This window comes from Eumetopias jubatus, unplaced genomic scaffold (genome assembly GCF_037043125.1).
Source record: "Eumetopias jubatus isolate StellerSeaLion01/CBP00866 unplaced genomic scaffold, mEumJub1_p1.0 scaffold_3, whole genome shotgun sequence".
Lineage (NCBI taxonomy): Eukaryota > Metazoa > Chordata > Mammalia > Carnivora > Otariidae > Eumetopias > Eumetopias jubatus.
This window is the reverse complement of record NW_028274809.1, coordinates 76,127,614-76,147,141: the sequence shown is the minus strand read 5'-3', so window position 1 is coordinate 76,147,141 and position 19,528 is coordinate 76,127,614. Positions and strand designations below refer to the sequence as shown.

At 35.9% G+C, this 19,528-nt stretch overlaps 1 protein-coding gene across 2 annotated transcripts in view; it reads left to right on the top strand.

Moving 5' to 3' along the window:
• The window catches only part of GALNT13 (polypeptide N-acetylgalactosaminyltransferase 13), a 458,838-nt gene that overhangs the window by 288,908 nt on the left and 150,402 nt on the right, over positions 1-19,528 (top strand). For both annotated transcript variants that reach the window (XM_088022151.1, XM_088022150.1), the window contains exon 7: positions 9,143-9,323. In XM_088022151.1, coding sequence (XP_087878277.1) covers positions 9,143-9,323 — 181 coding nt within the window. The remainder of the gene's footprint in view (positions 1-9,142; positions 9,324-19,528) is intronic.

Sequence of the window (19,528 nt, the reverse complement as noted above, 5' to 3'; positions counted from 1 at the left end):
CATTTTCTGCCTTCTGTGCTCATACGTGTCATTTAGGCAGAAGATGGAAGATTTGCCATAACACAGTCAGGATCTGAAGGAGAATTGGGAATTTCTTCAATATGAGCAGTCCTGATAAAATGTAGAATAATGACAAGTAACAATTCTCCTGAGGCGAAGAAATACAGTAGCTATAATATGTGGTAATTCTGAAGGTCAGAAAGCTCCGAGGCAAAGAAAGTCATTGAGAGGCAAAAAGTGATAGATAGTAGAATGGACATTATGAAATGATGGTGTCTATATATTGGAGGTATCTGCACTATGCACTTTAACTGCTGGGAATGGGTGTTTGTATTTGAGGACAGTGGAGAGAAGAGGTTAAAAAGATCCCGTCTGTGGGCACTCCCACCTCACCATCCATCTGATACCCTCTGGTTCATATGCAGATTGCCTCGGTTCCATTTCAAAACAGTTCCCTCACTTCAAACCACACTCAGTATAAGCACACCTTTCTATTCTTCTGCTCCATTTTCTTCTTCTCTGCTTTCCTTTTACTCTCTTCCCCCTCCCTCCCACCCCCAATTCCCAGGAGTCATTTGCTAAGTCTTTGGCAAAGCAAAAAGATAAAGCTGGGTTGTGAGGCTTTCCTTAAAGAAATTTATTTCAGAATTAATATGTTAGGCCCTGTAGAAAATGAGTAGGTATAAAAGGGTTTGTTTCAAACTCGGGGGTTTCGGGAAATTCATTTCCAAGTTGAAAAGAGATCACAGATTCAAGATGCCCAAGGATGAAAAGTACTTTGGAAGGGAAAGTATCTGATAACTGGATATTTTGGTAGCAAATTGATGGGATATATGAAATAGTATAAGTTCGACTCAGAATTGTCTATATTTCATGCCAATATGAAAATAAAATCTTCAAATTACTCTAATATATGGTGATTTCCTGAAAAATTCTCATTCTCTGAGAGAACAAGAGTACTTTTGTGATTTCCCTTGTTTTTTATAACATTTACAATCTTTCTAAAATAGGAAACTCCCAAATCTGAGGGGAAAAGGAAAAAAAATCCGCATTGACTGCCTCATAAGTTTGACAGTGTTATATCTTGCATAGTTTCTCGTGTTCAGAGAATAATACCTACACAACATGTACTTCTAATACAGCTAAAGCCAAGCCAGCTTGCCCAAGTAGGAAAATGTTGATTAAATTTTGGAGAGATGTATTATTCCTATCTAAAAATCTGATATCTAGGGGCACCTGGGTGGCTCAGTCGGTTAAGCGTCTGCCTTTGGCTCAGGTCACAATCCCAGGGTCCTGGGATCAAGCCCCTCCTCAGGCTCCCTGCTCAGTGGAGAGCCTGCTTCTCCCTCTCCCTCTGTATGTGCAAGTTCTCTCTGTCTCTCTCTCAAATAAATAAGCAAAATTTTTAAATAGAAATAGAAGTGGTTGTATGCCCCATACAAAGAGATCCATCTAAATCCTAGAAATCTAAAAGAAAATTTAGCCATTATCAACTTCAATTCTTCTTCTTTTACATATGAATTTTCTGAGGACTCTCAAGATTAAGTGACTTAATTCCAAATTCTATGATCAGTTTGTATTTACTTCAGTTAAGAATACAGTTTTCCAATTTCAAATCTGGTGCTTTTTCTTTTTCATTCAAATAATTATTTTTGTTTTAAGCATTAAATTATCAAGTACTGGATACATTCCTTGGGCAGTTTGACTTTGTGATTTCTTGCAACTCAGGTACACACTTAAAGGCCACAGCAGCTGATCTGCCTCAATCCTCATAACAACCCTTGGAGGTCTATTCTGCTAGTCTCATGTTATTACCTGAAACCTGAAGCATGGAAAGATGAAGTCTCCAAGTTCACCCCGCTAGGAAGTGACAGAGCTAGGATATGACCTCAGGAGCTAGAGCCTATACTACCATAACTATTGTGCTACCTGGCCTTTACAGTCTATTGTTGTTGTCATTAAGGGCATATTAAACAGTGACTTTGTGCCAGAGATAGTATGTGTGTGGGCTGGCAGTGGGGGGATAAAGATTAGTATAAAAACAAGCAGCTACCTGAATTTGGCACAACAGCTGTAAAATTAGAAATAGTAGCACTAGAACTGAGATTGCAGAGTTAGAGCTTATGAAGTTTATGAATCTTAATTAAAATGTCACTGATGTAGGTGCCAAAAAACATGAAAAGAATAATGTATGTTAGTTAATTGTCTTCTCGCTGGGGGAAGAAAATCAAGTAGATAATCAAATGAGCAATGGGCATTTTACATTTTGATTAATAACCTTCTCCATCATCAAAAGACTCTCTTAAAAATATCTGGGAAAGAAAACAAGTAACTGGCTAGCTTCAGTCCTCTGTGGATAAAAGGACAGTTTGTATTTCATACATGGTCAAATTTACTTGAGAGAGATACAATGTACAAATATTAATTTGTCAGAAGTCTGGAAAATAACAATCAGATATGCTCTGTGATACAAAGTAATTCGGACATCACATGCTCATGTGGATGAGACATCATGTTTTATTCAGTTTTTGCTGTTTGTTCAGACACTGTAAAATAATTTCAGAGAACAAAATATAGTGTTCTAATTGGAAACTAATTGGCTATTCTTTTAAACTCTGCACTGTACCTAAACCCCTGGATGTTAATATTGCAATTCCAGTAAGAGGCAAAACCTACCAAGTTTAAACAAAATACTTTTTAAGAAGCAACAATAAGCTGATTCACTACAGATGCTGGTTTCCCTCAACAACAGTAAAAGTTAAGTAATATACAGATAACATTTTACTTCTTCCCATATGAAGTATCAGGCACAATGCTTGATATATGCTATCTTATTAGGGTCTTAGGAAGTAGTTGTTATATCCCTGTTTTTCAGAGGGAAAATTAAGGCCTTGAAGTCTTAGGTAAGTTTCACAAGTATGCACAGATAGTAAGTGACAGAACTACTGGAGAAACTACTTGCTTATTTGTAAGCCCAGGTTCTTAATGACTGTGTCATAGTCTTCCTTCTTTTCGTCTTTTCTTCCTTTCTTCCATTTTTCTAAAATATTTATTGAAGATACACTAAGGAAAATTGTCAGGGTAGTTATTTTGGGGTCTCCACTCAGTTTGAGTTCTTGCCGCCATAATATTTAACCATGTAGTTTTCTGGGAACTCTTTACGTCTGAATTACTTCATATTACTGAAGTGTCTCCTAATTACAGAGTAACTATTTGGTCAATACTTGATCAATTAAATGTTTTGTTTTTACATTAACTAATTGGGTATTATTATGACCAGATCTGAGCCTAATTAACGCATAATGTTATGCATTCCTACCTTGATCTTTTCATTTTCATGCAAATTTTGAGGAGAGGCTATCCCTGGGTGATGCAATATGAATGTTAATCCACACATTCTGTGCGCACTGTTGGCAATGGGAGAAGTACTCACTTTATTCCAGGAGTCAGTTGGCTATGGCTCACAAGCAAAGCATGGGCCAATAGTCACTGAGTCATGGAACAGTTACCTCTACCTATGTTACCACTCCTAAATATACTTCAGAACTGCCTCCATCTGTGAGAGTCAAAGTCAGGGCCAAGTTTACTTTCTGTCTTGTAAGTCTGCAGCTATTACTCCATTATGCCTGTACATGTGCTCACAAAAATCTCACTGCAAGTTAGCATGATAATCAAACATCAGCACTTGCATGTACCCTTACCTCTTTGCCTATTATGAAGGAAAGAAGAGAGACCACTGGAACTCAATATTTGAATGTTTTCAAAGTAGGGATCCTTCTTTTTGTGTACATATTTGGGACATAGAACCCATGAGCCTACAAACCAGGGGAGGGCCAAGAAGTGACAGAGTGGAAATAAAGTGCCCTCCCTTACCCAACCACAGTGCTAATCCATATTTGCAAAAAGGCATACTGTGAACTCAGAAGACAGTTGTCAATCACTGGTTTGTATGCAACAGGGTTTATTTTACAATCTAAATTTAGAGAAGCACAAACTTAAAATGATTTTTTTTCCTCCCATCATTATATAATGCTCTGAGGAATATTCCTTTCCAATCTTGATGTCATTTAGGATATACTCAATAGCTTTCTAGCCAATTTCAGTTATTAAAAATACTAGTAATGTTCAGTTTAAAGCTTTGGTTTCATAAGCAGTGCATGCCTCAAATTCTCTTCTCTCCCCAGGCCCATGCTGATAGAAGCACTTACAAGGGGGAAGGCAGGGTTTTCCCGGCTGCCACTCCCCCAGTGTATGTCAAATAGGTGGGCTACAGAAATGTCAGGTTTCATCTGATTTCATGTTTTATGATGGCTGCCTGTGATTGGCTCAGTTTGGTTCCACTTGCTACTAGTGGCCTCCATCCCTGAGTCTTCTATACACAGTTTCATTGTTTTCTCAAAAGTGTTCTCAGCTTCACCTTCTATTGCCTCTGTTATCCAAGGGCCTTTTGCAGAGGTTTAAATCTTAGGTTTAAGATTTAAGGTTTAAATCTTAGCCTCTCTCTCACCCTGTGTGGTCTCCAACTGCCTTTCTCAATGCTGATCTGCCATATTGTTAGTCTCACAGCTCATTTTCCCTCTTCTCTATTCCATGATCTATAGAGTTTGGGAACCACTAAAGTCTTGTCCCGTTGTCTCCAAAGACTACTCCTTCCCAGGATTACTACATGACTGGACCTACCAATTCTGCTGCAACAAGCTGTCCAATATACCCTAGCCCACCTTCAGGATTCTCTAGGACAGAGTGTTTCCTATTTTACTAGGATCACGTTTTTCCTTACATTTGAGGCTTTCCCACAGTCTCACTCACTACCTTCTGCTGTGTTGTGATGGTAACACCAGGGTAGTCTGCTGATTTTACTGCTCTGCAAGTATCCAACAGGGAGGGAAGTGCCAGGCTCTCCTTCACTCATGTAGTTCCCCTATATGAGTTGGGTGAAGGAGGAAAGAAGGTGTTCATTCATGCCTGATCCATCGAAGAGGAGGGGGACCTCTACCACAACTAACAGTGTACAATGAAAAGAATGTCTGAAATTCCCTCTCAAGTGAAACACATCATGTGCTATTTCTTCTGAATCTGGGGCACTTTGCTGAATGGCCTGGTAAAATACCTGAGTATTTACTAAATCGTGTTTTCAAGAGAGAGATAATGTGAATTTGACTAAATGGTTACTTTAGTAACATTAAAAATTAAGATTGTATCATTTAGCAACCTTGTTTGTCATAAGCCATCAACCATTTCTAATGTTTATCTCTTGTGCCATGACCTCCAAAGAACTTCCTCAGTTCCCAAAGTGTGTGAAATAACAGTGGCATTTCGTTTTACTAGACTTACTCTGTTTAGTCTGATACTAAAAATACTTCCTTCATAAATGCTGTTTAAAACCCCTCCAAAATATGTCTGCTTAAATCTCATCATTCTGCCAAGGATGCTTTTTTTCTTAATATTAATTTTGGTAGTTGATTTTGAGTTATTCATTTTTCCATTCAACCAACATGCAGTGACATCTCCTGTGTAACAGGCACTGGGCTCGGCTGGGAGGACGGGGAGGTGGGGGTATGACCAGATAGCTCCACTGCCCCTTGGGGAAAAAAGTGCACAGCCAAACAAATGAATAAATTACAGATTAGTGATAAGCAAAGAGGGAAATAAACAGAGTGCTCCTGCAGAAAATAATTGGAGTGGGACACTTTAAATATGGAAATGAGGGAAGAGCTCTCTGATGCAGCGAAGTTTTGGCTGAGATGAGAAGGTTGGGAAAGAGGCAGTCAGATGCAGGGCAGACAGAATTGTAGTCCAGGTATAGGGAAAGCACTTGTTGAGGCTTTGGTGTGTGAAAGAGTATGTGAGTTGTTATTCTAGGAAATGGCAGAGGGCCAATTATCACCAGTGCTTTATTGACAAAGGGAGAGAATCATGTAGGGTCTGCGAGGCCCTGCTAAATGTTTTTGTTTATATTCACAGTTCTGTAAGAAACCATGGAATTATTTGAACACAGAAGTAAAATAAAATGATTAAATTTTTTTAAAATACCACTGTGCTTTCTCAGTACAAAACAAATTATAGGAGAGCAACAGTGAGCTCAGCAAGACAGTGGTTAGGACAAGGGTGGTGGTGGAGAGACAGAGAGAGATGGATATACGGAGAATTAATTTTATAGATAGGAAAGCCAGGATTTGTTAACAGATTGAATATAAGTGATGAAAAAAAAAAGTCAATAATGACTTCTAGGGTTTAGCAAGGGGGAGGGCTTCTGTTTTCTTTTTAATTTTTCTTTTTTTTCTTTTGTTTTTGGGTTTTTTGTTTTTGTTTTTTTGTTTTGTTTTGTTTTTAATTGTCCACCAGAGTTAGAGGTGGCACTGTTTATTCATGATTGAAAGGACTAAAAGAAAGTAAGACCTGGCTGACAGGGCCAGGATGAATCAACAGTTCTACTGCAGACATGTTTATTTAGGTGTACCTGAGACATGCAAGAGGAGAGACCAAGTAGATTTGGACACACAAGTATGGATACCAGAGGAGAGGTCTGGGCTGAGATGTCACTGTTGAGGTTGTGAGTATTCAGATCACATGCAAAATAATAGGATGAATAAGACCACCTGGAGAATGAATGAAGGACGGTAGAAAGGTAGAGGCTAACATTTAAATATAAATTCAGGGTGAAAAACATATAAACAGTGAAGTACTGGGAGGAAAAGCAAGACAATCCAAGAAAGGAGTCTACTAGATATTCATTAAGGGAAACATTTGTGTTTTTCACCATGGCAGTTTTGGGGAACTGTAAAAATAAAGAGCATTTCATTATGAGGAAGAGAAACAACATATGTCCTAAAAATTTTAGGTTAATTTACAGTTAAAAAATTTTAGGTTAATTTACAGTGAGGGGAAACAGAGAAATGAGATACTTTGAACCAAGAGAATATTGAGCAAGGGAAGAACTTTTTGTTGTGTTTGTAATCTTTTTACTTGTTTATCTATTTTATTTTTTTAAAAGATTTTTTTTATTTATTTGAGAGAGAGAGAGAATGAGAGATAGAGAGCACGAGAGGGAAGAGGGTCAGAGGGAGAAGCAGACTCCCTGCTGAGCAGGGAGACCGATGTGGGACTGGATCCCAGGACTCCAGGATCATGACCTGAACCGAAGGCAGTCGCTTAACCAACTGAGCCACCCAGGCACCCATTTACTTATTTATTTTAAAAATCTATTTAAAAGATAGGAGATTTTAGGAGATGTTATGTGAAGGTAAAACATTATCTAGTAATGAGCAAAACTGTTAATGTTTCTGGAGAAAATCAAAGGAAGAACCAGACTAGTGAAGTTCTTAAAATCGACTTAGGCATATGGTCTAGACTGATGTACAAGTATTGATTTATCTTTGATAGGAGAAGGATCAGCTTCCTCCATTTTAATGGAATGGAAAGAATGGAAGAATTGTATAATTCCAAGAAGGCTTATAGATTTAATGCAACAAAGATGAGAGAGTTACCAATCAATTAAATACTCTGATTATTTAAGAATGCTCTATCCTGTCTTTTGAGGGCGATAGTGAATTCCATTCCATTTTAGTGTTAGGTTGAAACTTCTTTACTGTTCACATTATGCTGTTTAAACAATTAGAAATGAGAAAGAATGGGTAGATCGCACATGTAATGCACAAGCCAGTGTTGATAAATATACCTTGTTATTTACCATCTTCCATTTTCTGATAAAAATGAATGTCTCTTACTGCTACCCAAGCCCAAGGACAACCCTCTTCTAAGATGAAAATTGCCTGAGGGGTCAACTGGAGAAAACTTTATCTTTCAAAATAAGCAACTCTCCTTAAAATAAGAGCAAAAAAAGAACAGTATTAGTTACAGTATAAAACCCAGTCCTTCCAATTACATAAAGCAATAACTGTGGCTCTTGTTTATTGGAATAAACAACCTGTAGCACATATTCAATGTGTTACATGTATGTAACAAACATATATATGTGTGTTATATGTGTGTATATCTAATGTGTTCGGGATACTGAATAACTAGCCTCAACTACACAGTAAATCCAGGACACCAAGAAGTATATGACATATGTTTTCTAAACTTTGTAGTTTTAAAGGAGAGATGGTGAAGTAAACGATTGCTTACAAGATGGGGTAATCAGTTCTTCGTGAAAGGATGTTTAAAGGAGCACCTGGGTGACTCGGTTGAGCACCAGACTCTTATTTCAGCTCAGGTCATGATCTTATGGGTCATTGGATCCAGCCCTGAGCTGAGCTCTGCACTTAGTGGGGAGTCTGCTTGAGGAATCTCTCCTTCTACCCCTGCCCCCACTCATGTGTGCTCTCTCTCTCTCTAATAAATAAATAAATCTTAAAGAAAAAATAGAAAGGATGTTTAAAGTACAAAAGTCACAAAATACTAAACCTCTGCACATGTTGAGCAGATGTAAAGGAGTCCTAGCACATTTTAATAAGAATGACATATCCAAAGGTGTAAGACACAGTGGATTTAGGAAAGCTGAGAATTAAAGGTCATTTAAAATTGCAGATGAATGGAGTATAATCGGTTTTTCTCCAAATCAAATTTAGCTATTTACCATGGCATCTAACATGTACAAATTCATTAATTCATAGCAGATTTTCGATACTAAATGTCTATTAAATAGCAATTAGGCTAACTACTAGAAACTGAAAATTTGGTAGTCTGATAAAGGCACATGAAAAAATAAATGTGGGCGCCTGGGTGGCTCAGTTGGTTAAGCAACTGCCTTCGGCTCAGGTCATGATCCTGGAGTCCCGGGATCGAGTCCCACATCGGGCTCTCTGCTCAGCGGGGAGTCTGCTTCTCCCTCTGACCCTCTTCCCTCTCGTGCTATCTCTCATTCTCTCTCTCTCAAATAAATAAATAAAATCTTAAAAAAAAGAAAAAATAAATGCATCTTACTTCCACAAATCCAGTGCTACAATATTTACATAGATAAAGCTATTCTAAATTAGAGTCTTTTGCCAAACTGAGTACACCTGTTCTAAATTTTGTGTCCATCCAATGTTTGTTTGAACCGTATAAAATCTAAGATTTGGCCTTGGTTAGACTTGTCAGACAATAAATATTACTGCATTATTTACAATGGTTGTGATAGATCCATTGCTCCTTTTCCCAGATTTGGCAATGTGGAGGCTCTCTGGAGATTGTGACTTGCTCCCATGTTGGTCACGTTTTTCGGAAGGCAACTCCCTACACTTTTCCTGGTGGTACTGGTCATGTCATCAACAAGAACAACAGGAGACTGGCAGAAGTTTGGATGGATGAATTTAAAGATTTCTTCTATATCATATCCCCAGGTAAAGATGATTTCTTCCTCTGCAGGGGAAAATAAAATTTTAAACATGCTGCATATGTGTTTCATTGTTGCTACTATTCTACTAGTTTAAATAAAATGTTGTTTATCACCATAATATTACAGAAAATCGTGTTTGAGAAAGTTGTACTATGAAGTCATTTTTCATCTAAAGTGAGAAAGACTACACTTATCTCACATGCCTAAATACTCTCTTTCTCTTTGTTTCTTTCTTGGCACAAGAATTATGCTAGAAAAGTGGAGTAAGCAGTACACAGAAAGATCCAAATATAGTTAATATGTATTGGCTCAATTTAAGAAAAACAATATTTTTTAAGGAGAAGTAGCCTAGATTTCCTTGTTTCACAAATAAAGCTGGCTGAGTTGGTAAGAAATTTTGCTAATGTTTAAAGAGATGTTTTCTACTGCCTAAATAATTTCCTGAAGATATAGGATGGTAAATTATGCAGATATTAAAATGTATATTTTTAAAGAATACTAAATGACATAGCAAATTACTCATTAATTGATATGTGGAAAAGCATAATATAGGATAATAAAATATTACCCTACTTTAATTACAGATAGTAGATACGGAAATAGAAGTAAATGTAGACTATCACTGGGTGGTGGGACTGTGAGTAATTTCATTATTTTCCTTTTTATACTTTTCTAAATTTTTAAAAAATAAAACATACTACTTATTTTTAAAAATTTATTTTAAAAGAATTTAAAAGGAAAGTAAATTTTAATAAAGAATTTTAAAAATGTTTTAAAGAATTAAGAAAGAAAAAAATGTGTGAGAAAATTCCATACCCAAGTGCTGTGATTATAAATGATCTCATTTTTATAATTTCCTAGTATTTTTCCAACATATTACTTATTAAAAAAACAACCTCTGAGACATTACATTGTTTTTTAAGGAAATAAGATAAGACATTATGAGAAGCTACAAACAAAGAGAAGACACAGGGGCCCTCAAGACCTCAAAGTTTAGACAAAGAGACCAAAGCATAAATTAATACAATGGGAATTCGACTGTACTGATACAATAATTTTTAAAGTTCTATTTTGCTAATTTATATTTAGGCCATGTGGTCATCAATGACATTATTATGTAACCCACAAGAAAAGCAACAAAAATTCATGCTAACCTCCTCTTTTTCCCATTAAAATCTATTACATGGTTTGGAAAAACCAGTTTGGGTTCCTTTTTTGTTTCAGAATAAAAATTTTTTTTAATTTTTTTTATTAACATATAATGTATTATTTGTTTCAGGGGTACAGGTCTGTGATTCATCAGTCTTACACAGTTCACAGCGCTCACCATAGTACCTATGGTGCCCATAGGTACTCCCCAATGTCCATCACCCAGCCACCCCATCCCTTCCACCCCCCACCACTCCAGCAACCCTCAGTTTGTTTCCTGAGATTAAGAGTCTCTTATGGTTTGTCTCCCTCTCCAATTTCATCTTGTTTCATTTTTCTCTCCCTTCCCCTATGATCCCCTGTCTTGTTTCTCAAATTCCTCATATCAGTGAGATCATATGATAATTGTCTTTCTCTGATTGGCTTATTTCACTGAGCATAATACCCTCCAGTTTCATTAATGTTGTTGCAAATGGCAAGATTTCGTTTTTTGATGGCTGTATAATATTTCAGTGTGTGTGTGTGTGTGTGTGTGTGTACCACATCTTCTTTATCCATTCATCTGCTGATGGGCATCTAGGCTCTTTCAGAGTTTGGCTATTGTGGACATTGCTGCTGTAAACATTGGGATGCATGTGCCCCTTCGGATCACTACATTTGTATCTTTGAGGTAAATACCCAGTAGTGCAATTGCTGGGTCGTAGGGTAGCTCTGTTTTCAACTTTTTGAGGAACCTCCATACTGTTTTCCAGAGTGGCTGCACCAGCTTGCATTCCCACCAACAGTGTAGGAGGGTTCCCCTTTCTCCTCATCCTCGCCAACATCTGTTGTTTCCTGACTTGTTAATTTTCTCCCATTCTGTTGACTATCTTTTAGTTTTGTTGACTGTTACCAGTTTGGGTTCTAATTGACGTGCTCTGATTTCTGAAAGTATATATGAGGCTGTGAAAGCTCTTCTTTTATAGATAAAGAGGCAATAAGCAGTGTGAATTTTCTTATTAAGATCCAGTATTACTGTGGGAAAGAACAATGAGGGCAATGCATGTGTAAATGTGTGATTAGGCAAAGGATTGTTTTCACACGTTTTCAAGCTTCTTCTATGTCAAGAAGCTATTGTCAGAAACACTATTTCACGCATAGATGTATTTCTCTTTATAGTAGAAAGCCAGTCCAGATATTCACAGAGTTGAGTTCGGCAAGAACGTGTAAAATTCGTAGCAAGGCAGTGACATTTATATAACCTTTTCATTTTCTCTTGACAATACTTTCTGATTTCAAATCATTACCTTTAGAAATATATAAGCTCAAATATGAAGAAAGGAGTAATGGAAGAAAGAAATGTGTTATTTGTGATTATATACAACTTATATTCAAGAATATAAGCAATTGAGAATAATTGCCACCATGTGTATTATATCCACTCATGATGAATATTATTTGTAAAAAGTGATATGTTAGTCTTTTGTATAATTTCCCATTGAATGAAAAAGGCAGATAAATGGTAGAACCATTTCTCAAACTGTAATGAAATGACAGGCTTTAGAGTTTAAAGGGTAAAAAGGAATGCTTGCTATCTGGAACTATTGACTTTATGTTGCTCAGCAGGGACTGTTTGTATATTCTGGAAAATGTAGTTTTTACATTACAATAAATATCATTTGGAAGCTTATTGTTCTTATGAGGATGGGCTCATTTAAATCCAGAAAGGTATTTTAGAAAGCAGAAAAAGGACAATTGGGGAATATGCTGAAAATATCTAGAACTTCCTAAGGGGCATTTATGTTTCTGTATGTCTCAGAAACTGTCAGCATTGCTGAGCATGGGACCTGCCTGCTGTAGTATGGGCAAACAGGAAAAACCAAAAACACAAACCAATAAATTGCTTTCCAGTGGAAAAGGAAAGGAAGTAAACTGGAGACTAGAGCTGGACTTCAAAAACAATTCTAGCCCTGGGCAACTTTCAGGTCACCCAAAAATGGATAAAATGGATTGTATTGGAAGTCAGGAATCTGGCACTTGTATGGTGTTGAACGTTTTTTGAGTGAATAACTATTTTAGTTATTACTGATGGTTTCTGATACTCATAATCAAAATCATGGATTTCTTTGCTATCATCTAGAATTGTTGGGATTCTATTTTTCATTGCCTTGAGTAACAGAAAAGTTTGTAAAGAGAGTAATTGGTGGACGGGGATAGTGGAGGCATCCATGCATGGACATCTACACTTAGACTTACATCCTTTGCTATAATATACATAGAAACACACAAACACACACATGTATTTATGAAAAACTCTAAAGAGCTTATATTGAGTTCTGTTTAATTCTCTAGAACTTCCTTAATAATCTAGCTGAGGAAATTGTTGTAATTCTTTCTAGAAGGACCTCCATGTATCTGTGAATTTGCTGAAGATGTTGCCGAACATCTTCGGCATAAAGATGGGCATCTTTTATGAGGAGACTCACATTTTCTACATCAGGGCTTCTATTACAGAATCTTATTCTTCTCTTATGCAGCTTCTCAAAATGCCATCGTTAAGTACTGAGTCTCTATGAATTGAATTCTGACAACTTTGCTTCCTTTCAATATGCCCTATAAAATACTACCTACCTACTTTATGGTTTGGTTTCTGCTTCAGCTCTGTCCTGAAAAAAAGTATTACTATGTACCATATTGTTTTATGTTTATTACGTGTCTCTACATCCAGAGACTTATAGTTACAGTGCTTAGCAAGTTTTCCTGTCACTTTGCAGTCCTTGAAAAAAATATGTGTTAAATAATTAGAAGAATCAGTGAATGACTAAAGGAATGAATGCATTTTAAAAGGAAGCCACTTATTTTTCTTCTTTTCTACTGAATTCTCCATGGATGTCTGGTCTATCCCAGGGAATCTCACAAGAATTGCAGCAAATTGGGAGCCTTTGTCCCACTTCTCTGATCTAACCCCTGATTAAGGACTCTCTCTGATAAGAAAGAGGTGAAAAATGCTCTTCATATATCCACGATGTCATTCCTCTGTGTTTGCCATCCGAAAAGAAGGTCCCATTGGCTTACCCCGTGTTCTTAGGGTATGATAATTACACCATAATTATAGGCCCACACAGTAATACAATCTTACCTTCCAGGACTAATATAAAATCAAACAGACACGATTTAGGTAGACAATAACATTCTGTAATAGAGCAGCATAATACAAGAGCCCATAAACTTAAGATTACTTTTACACATGTTGATTTTTATTTTTCTCATGACAATGGGATGTATAAATAACTATGTATGTGAATTACCTTTATCTGATTTATTTTTTCAAAATATTTACTGTATGTCCTAATTGTCTTGGCTATGCCCATTAGCCATTGGCCATATTGATAGAGCTGGCAGAGTCTAATTATGTCTCTCAAATGGCTGCATGAGTGAAGAGTAGAAATACTTTGAAATAGCGTCGAAGAATACATTTTCAACATTTGTTTAGTTTGCTTTTTGGCTGCCTTTTTTAGGATGCAAATACTATAGCATCATTGATTTTTAAAGCCCTGTAGGCTCTTAAAGTCTGAGGCAGTTTTTACTAATAATTGGGCTGTTTCAGCTTGAGGCAATCTGATTGTCCTAGCAAATCCTTTGAAATGAAGTGATGTAAGCAGAAACCACTTCACAGAGCACCCCATTAAAAATGGCAACAATTTTTCCTGTTGGTCACAGGTAAAAAGTTTAAGAACTTTAAAATGGAGTGTGGTTATAACACTAACCGTATATTCGAAATGCTGGCTGTTCTATAAATATTGATTTTCTTTTTGAGGGAGGTGGATTTCTAACTGTGTATCAATTGACATGGTGGGTAGAAGCAGCTGTCCTTATATAATCTCCGGTTGTTCTTCCTTTTCTTAATGGGCAGCTTGTGCTCTTGTTTTGAGCAGAAAAAACTAATAGAAAATAGAATTTAAAGATCCCCAAAACATACTTTAAAGGTATTTGTATGTAACTGGGAAAACAGCCTATTTTCCTTTGGCAGTACTGTAGCATTATGACCTGTATTCCAGATAAACAGAAACCACACATTTAGAAACACACCCTTGAACTTATTCTGAAAGTTAACTCTATTTGCTAACCTTTTAAAACTACTTTAGAAAAATCAGTTCATCAAAGGCAGCCTTTGTTAGCACCATCTTTGGATCATTATTAAAGTTCAAGACCTATATTCATTTCTATCTTTTGAAATTTTTATCTATGAAATACAAATGTTTATCAGCCTGGTGATTTTTTTTAAAGATAAAATATTTAATAACCAGCCCTTTGAGTGTAGAGCCTAATTTCTTTTATAAGTCATAAAAATGTGGTTCCAGGCTGATTTTATAAGCACAGGTTTGATGTTCCCTGCAAAATGTGCAGCATGCAGATTTTTTTTTTTTAATAATGTAGGGATATCAATTTTTGTTTGGGTTTACATGAATTCATCTGAAAAGAGTACAGCAATTCTGAACATAAAGTACATTTGCACCTATGCATTTTGTATTTTTATCATTTAATAAACACGTTTTCAGCAGCATCAACCATGGTATCACCGAGTGAATATGATATGATGAGGAAGAAATTCTAAACCATTTTAATATGCTATATTGTATTAACATGCAATTCAGTTATCTGGTCGATACCATGAAACGCTAAATGTGCAAGTAAGGGGTGAGAGCTGTACTCAGTGTTGTTGGTACAATGGACAGACAACTGTTTTTCCTTCCTACAGTTAAACACTTTTGAATTCTTTAAGACATTAGGTCAATTTTTATCATTGGGATTTTTATTGGCATTTTATGGGTATTTATTTGTACATTTATGATAATACTTCCTTGCTTCTGTCTTCATTGGGTAAGTATTAAGATCCTGATCTGTACTATGCCAGGGAGGGGGGGACGCAAACACAGAAAAGATGTTGCCTTCGCCTCTAAAAAGTTAACCGTCTACATTTAATTAGTTTAAACGAAAAATGAAAATAAGCCCTTAATACACGGGGAGCACTTTGTCAAGATTTAAAAGAGAGACTGATGTGGACTACCTACATTTTCCTTGATTTCTCCTTCTCAACTTAGAAGCATCAAAATCAAATGAATCTCTAATTCCTTTCTAGTCTACTGGCTAGGTCTTCTCAAATGCCTTCAGTTACCCGCATTCTTCCAGTCATTCCTCATCCGGGAAAACTCCTGATTATCCTGAGGCACCTCCCGCCTCGAAGCTTGCCCACTTTTCACCTACTTTTACCATACTTCTGGAGGACATTCCTAAAAGTAAATTTCATTTGATCTCTCACTTACCTAACAATCTTTTAATTGTTGCCAGAAGTAACAGTACCAGGACTTACCAGAAAGTCAAAAATCTGGAATGTGGCCAACACGGCCCTGTGTGATGTGGTCCTCACCCAGCCTTCCAGCCCTTCTTCCCTGGTTTTCAACCCTAGCTTTCCACATACCTACCATGTGGAACTGTAGTCAGGTCGACAGTTTAGGATGCTTCCTCCAGCTTTTAGGTTTTTGCAAATGTCTAAAATATTTGATGACTTCATAGTATTTGATGAGCTAAGTATGAGTTTACCTCTGCATAAAGTGCCATCATTATCCGTGTGCATTCATCATTCATGGACCAGGTTTATTTTAGTTTCCTGGGAATTCCAGTGGCTTCCCCTGTTGTAGGATTTATGCATTTTTAGAGTATTTCTTCCCTCCACCAAACTCTGTGAATAAAGGCACTATATTTGTTTTTGTTTTGTTTTGTTTATTTGGTTGGTTTTGTTTTTAGAGTTCATTGAGCTCAATTTTTTCTTACTGTATTTGTCAGAGGCAAACAAAATACATGTTTCAGTCACCACTTCCACCAAATAACCCTCTGTTAAGCATTTGGTGTCTGTCTTTCAAAACCTTTTCCTATGCATTGGCATACATATACAGACATATATACATATGTTAAGTAAATAAGATCATATAACAGGTACTATTTAATTTCCTTTCTATTAACTAGGTAGTATGTCCTATAATGTTTTACATAGAATTATATCATTCCACCTTTGCAACTAAGTAATATTATATTGCGTGGATATATTAAAACTTATTTAATTATACCAATAAAGTCAAGCATTTGTCAGGTTTTAGTTATCTATTATTATAAAATAGTTAAGAAGCATTCTTGAAACAATATCTTTGTGAATCTGACAGGGTATTTCTGAAGAACATAGCAGCTTAAGAGAGAGAGTTGTTGGCAGACTGCCTAGATTAATTTAGATCCTCGCTCCACATAACCCCTCTGTATTTACTTAACCTATCTATACTTAGCTTCCTTACCATAAAATGGGAATTGCAATAATAGGGCCTTCCCCATAAAGTTTTTTGAGACTTAAATGAGAAAAGATATATAAAGCACTTACAACAATGCTTGGCAAATATTAGACACTCAATTAGTGCTAGATATTTGTTATAATTAGTCAGATATATTCACAGAAATTGATTTATTAGATCAAAGAATATGTACATTTATATTTTGGTAGATGTTTTCAGAAATTCCATCAAAGAAAGACGGTCACCATTACCCCACCAGAGCTCTTGAGCACTTACAATGTGCTGTCACCACTCTAGATTTTCGATACTTTTTATTTTTGCATATATATGTGTGTGCACATGTATGTGTATATTTATTTATATTTGCATATAGATTTACATATATATGTAGTTTTTTTTTCATACTGCTACTAGGAATGAACATCTTTTTTTATTATTACTTGGATTCCTTCTTTTTATTCAGATCATTTGTTCATTTTACTATTGGATAGCTTTTGCCCTTTTATATATCCATAGATATTTGTGTATTCTGGTAACTAATCTTCTCTATGCTATATCTACTGCAAGTGTTTTCTCCCAGACTACTATACATATTGTAACAATTGATATACAAAAAGATATATTAAAAAGGAATTTAATTGTTGAAATAAAATCTGGCTGGTTTAGCCTTTATGGCTTAAGGGATTATTTTTTGTCAAAACAGCACTGCCCCCACCCCCACCCCAAACTTGGCAAATTTTAAGTGCCCAGAAGTGTTTGTTGAGCAATTTAAGTTTGAGTTTAGTAAAATGCGTGGGATTTTTTTTTTTTTTTTTTAAGATTTCAGTGATCTCTCTGGGTCATAATATAAGCAGAATGCCACAATCAGATGACTCTCCTTATGGAAAGTGTTATTTATCTTTATCCATGGAACATAAATAAAAGTATTAGCTTCAACAGTTACATCATCTATAGCTAGTTAATCAGCTACAGCAGTTATAGTTTTAAATAAATCTATTAAATGATTATATCAGTTCCCATTATAGTAATTCTTTCAAGTATCTTGAATTGTATTCATGGTCCATTAAGCTAATAAACAGATGGTATAAATTATGTTTATTGAATGTTACAAAAATATTGAATTTGAACAGTAAGGGTGGATCGTTGTATCCTCAGTCTTCGATTAACAACTCAGAAACTCAGATAATTAGCCCCTCAAATGATTTTATCATTACCGAATCTAGGTAGTTTCTAGAGTGAATAAATATCACTTAAGTTCTAATATAGATTTATTCACAGAATTATCACTACCTTCCAGAATTTAGATACCAAAATTATTCATACATTTAGTTTCTGCTTCTTCAAAAGAAACATGTATAGCTCTAGTCTAATCATTGTGTGTGTGTGTGTGTGTGTGTGTGTAACTTCTGCAATATTCTGAAGTTTCCAATAAGTAAATCCTACCCCACTTGGATTGGATGGTCATGATTAATTTTCATTTCCTTAAGGCTTGTTCAACTAGCCAAAGTAGAAAATTACAACATTTTTCAAATTGGTGTAAATGATCAAGAACACTTGTGTAAGATGCATGGATTTTTACTGTCAAGAGTTGGCTAAGAGTTTTTATTTGATGTAAGAGCATTAAATGTGGATCAAACATGATCCAGGTGCATACAGAGGCTTTATCATACCTACTTTCATCTTGTCATCTTCAGAGTACCCCCATTTCATTATTTAATTTTAGCATAACTAAAATTGAACAGCTTAACACTTATATAATCAATTGCATTAAGTTTCAATTCTAATTCTTAACTCAATTGAACGGCTCACTCTGCCACTCAGCAGTAGTCATTTACATAAAGTTATTGATGGTCAGATGGTTACAAATTACACATTTCTTATTTCAAATACTCTCAGGCTCAGTCCCCTGCATTAGGTGTTCTGGTAGATTATCTTTGCCTGGACGTCTATGTTATCATCATCTTGTAGCTATTTTAAATAAAATATGAGTTCAGTTCTGGAGTTATTTATTTACATATGCTCTCTGGAAAGTGAACAGAGTCGAAGATAACCTTTAGAAAATTAGGAAACATAGTCTTTTCTAGATCCAATAATGACAGAAAGTACATTAAACTTCTCAATTGAGGCTCCTTTAAATAATCCTTTGCAAAAATAAAACAATACAAATAAAAAGACTAGCCATATACTTGCCTACCAGATATTAAACACTAATGACAGATTACCTCAGCATCCTAATAATTTATAGTTTTTTGGGAGTAGCTCTCCTTTAGCATGTTAACACAAATTATTTAGAAAATAAAAACGCTATTGTTAATAGTTATCTTTATCCAGTGGGGTAGTTGGGTAAAGAGAGCTTTGCAGCAAGTCTTTGGTAGAGAAGAATGTGGGGCAATAGTTATAGGCCAGGATGGAAAGGTGAATTAGGGGGACAGGGTTAGGGCTTTGCAAAGGAAAGTGGAAACAGTTTCTGAAAAGTTAAGATACCTATTTGACAAATAGGCTTTTTGCATGCTTTTACCAGAAGCAGCATTAATATGAAGTAGTTACTGTTAATGTGGGATTGCCGATGCCTGAAGAGCAGGTGGCCGCCATATTGATAACAGTCTATAAGCCACCTGATGCAAAAGCTCTGCTTTAGACCATGTGCACACATACACATGGATTCATTAACACATGGTCAATGAAGTAAGTACTAATTCATGTTTTAATTGCAAGAGACATGAGCCAAAATTAAGAGATTGTT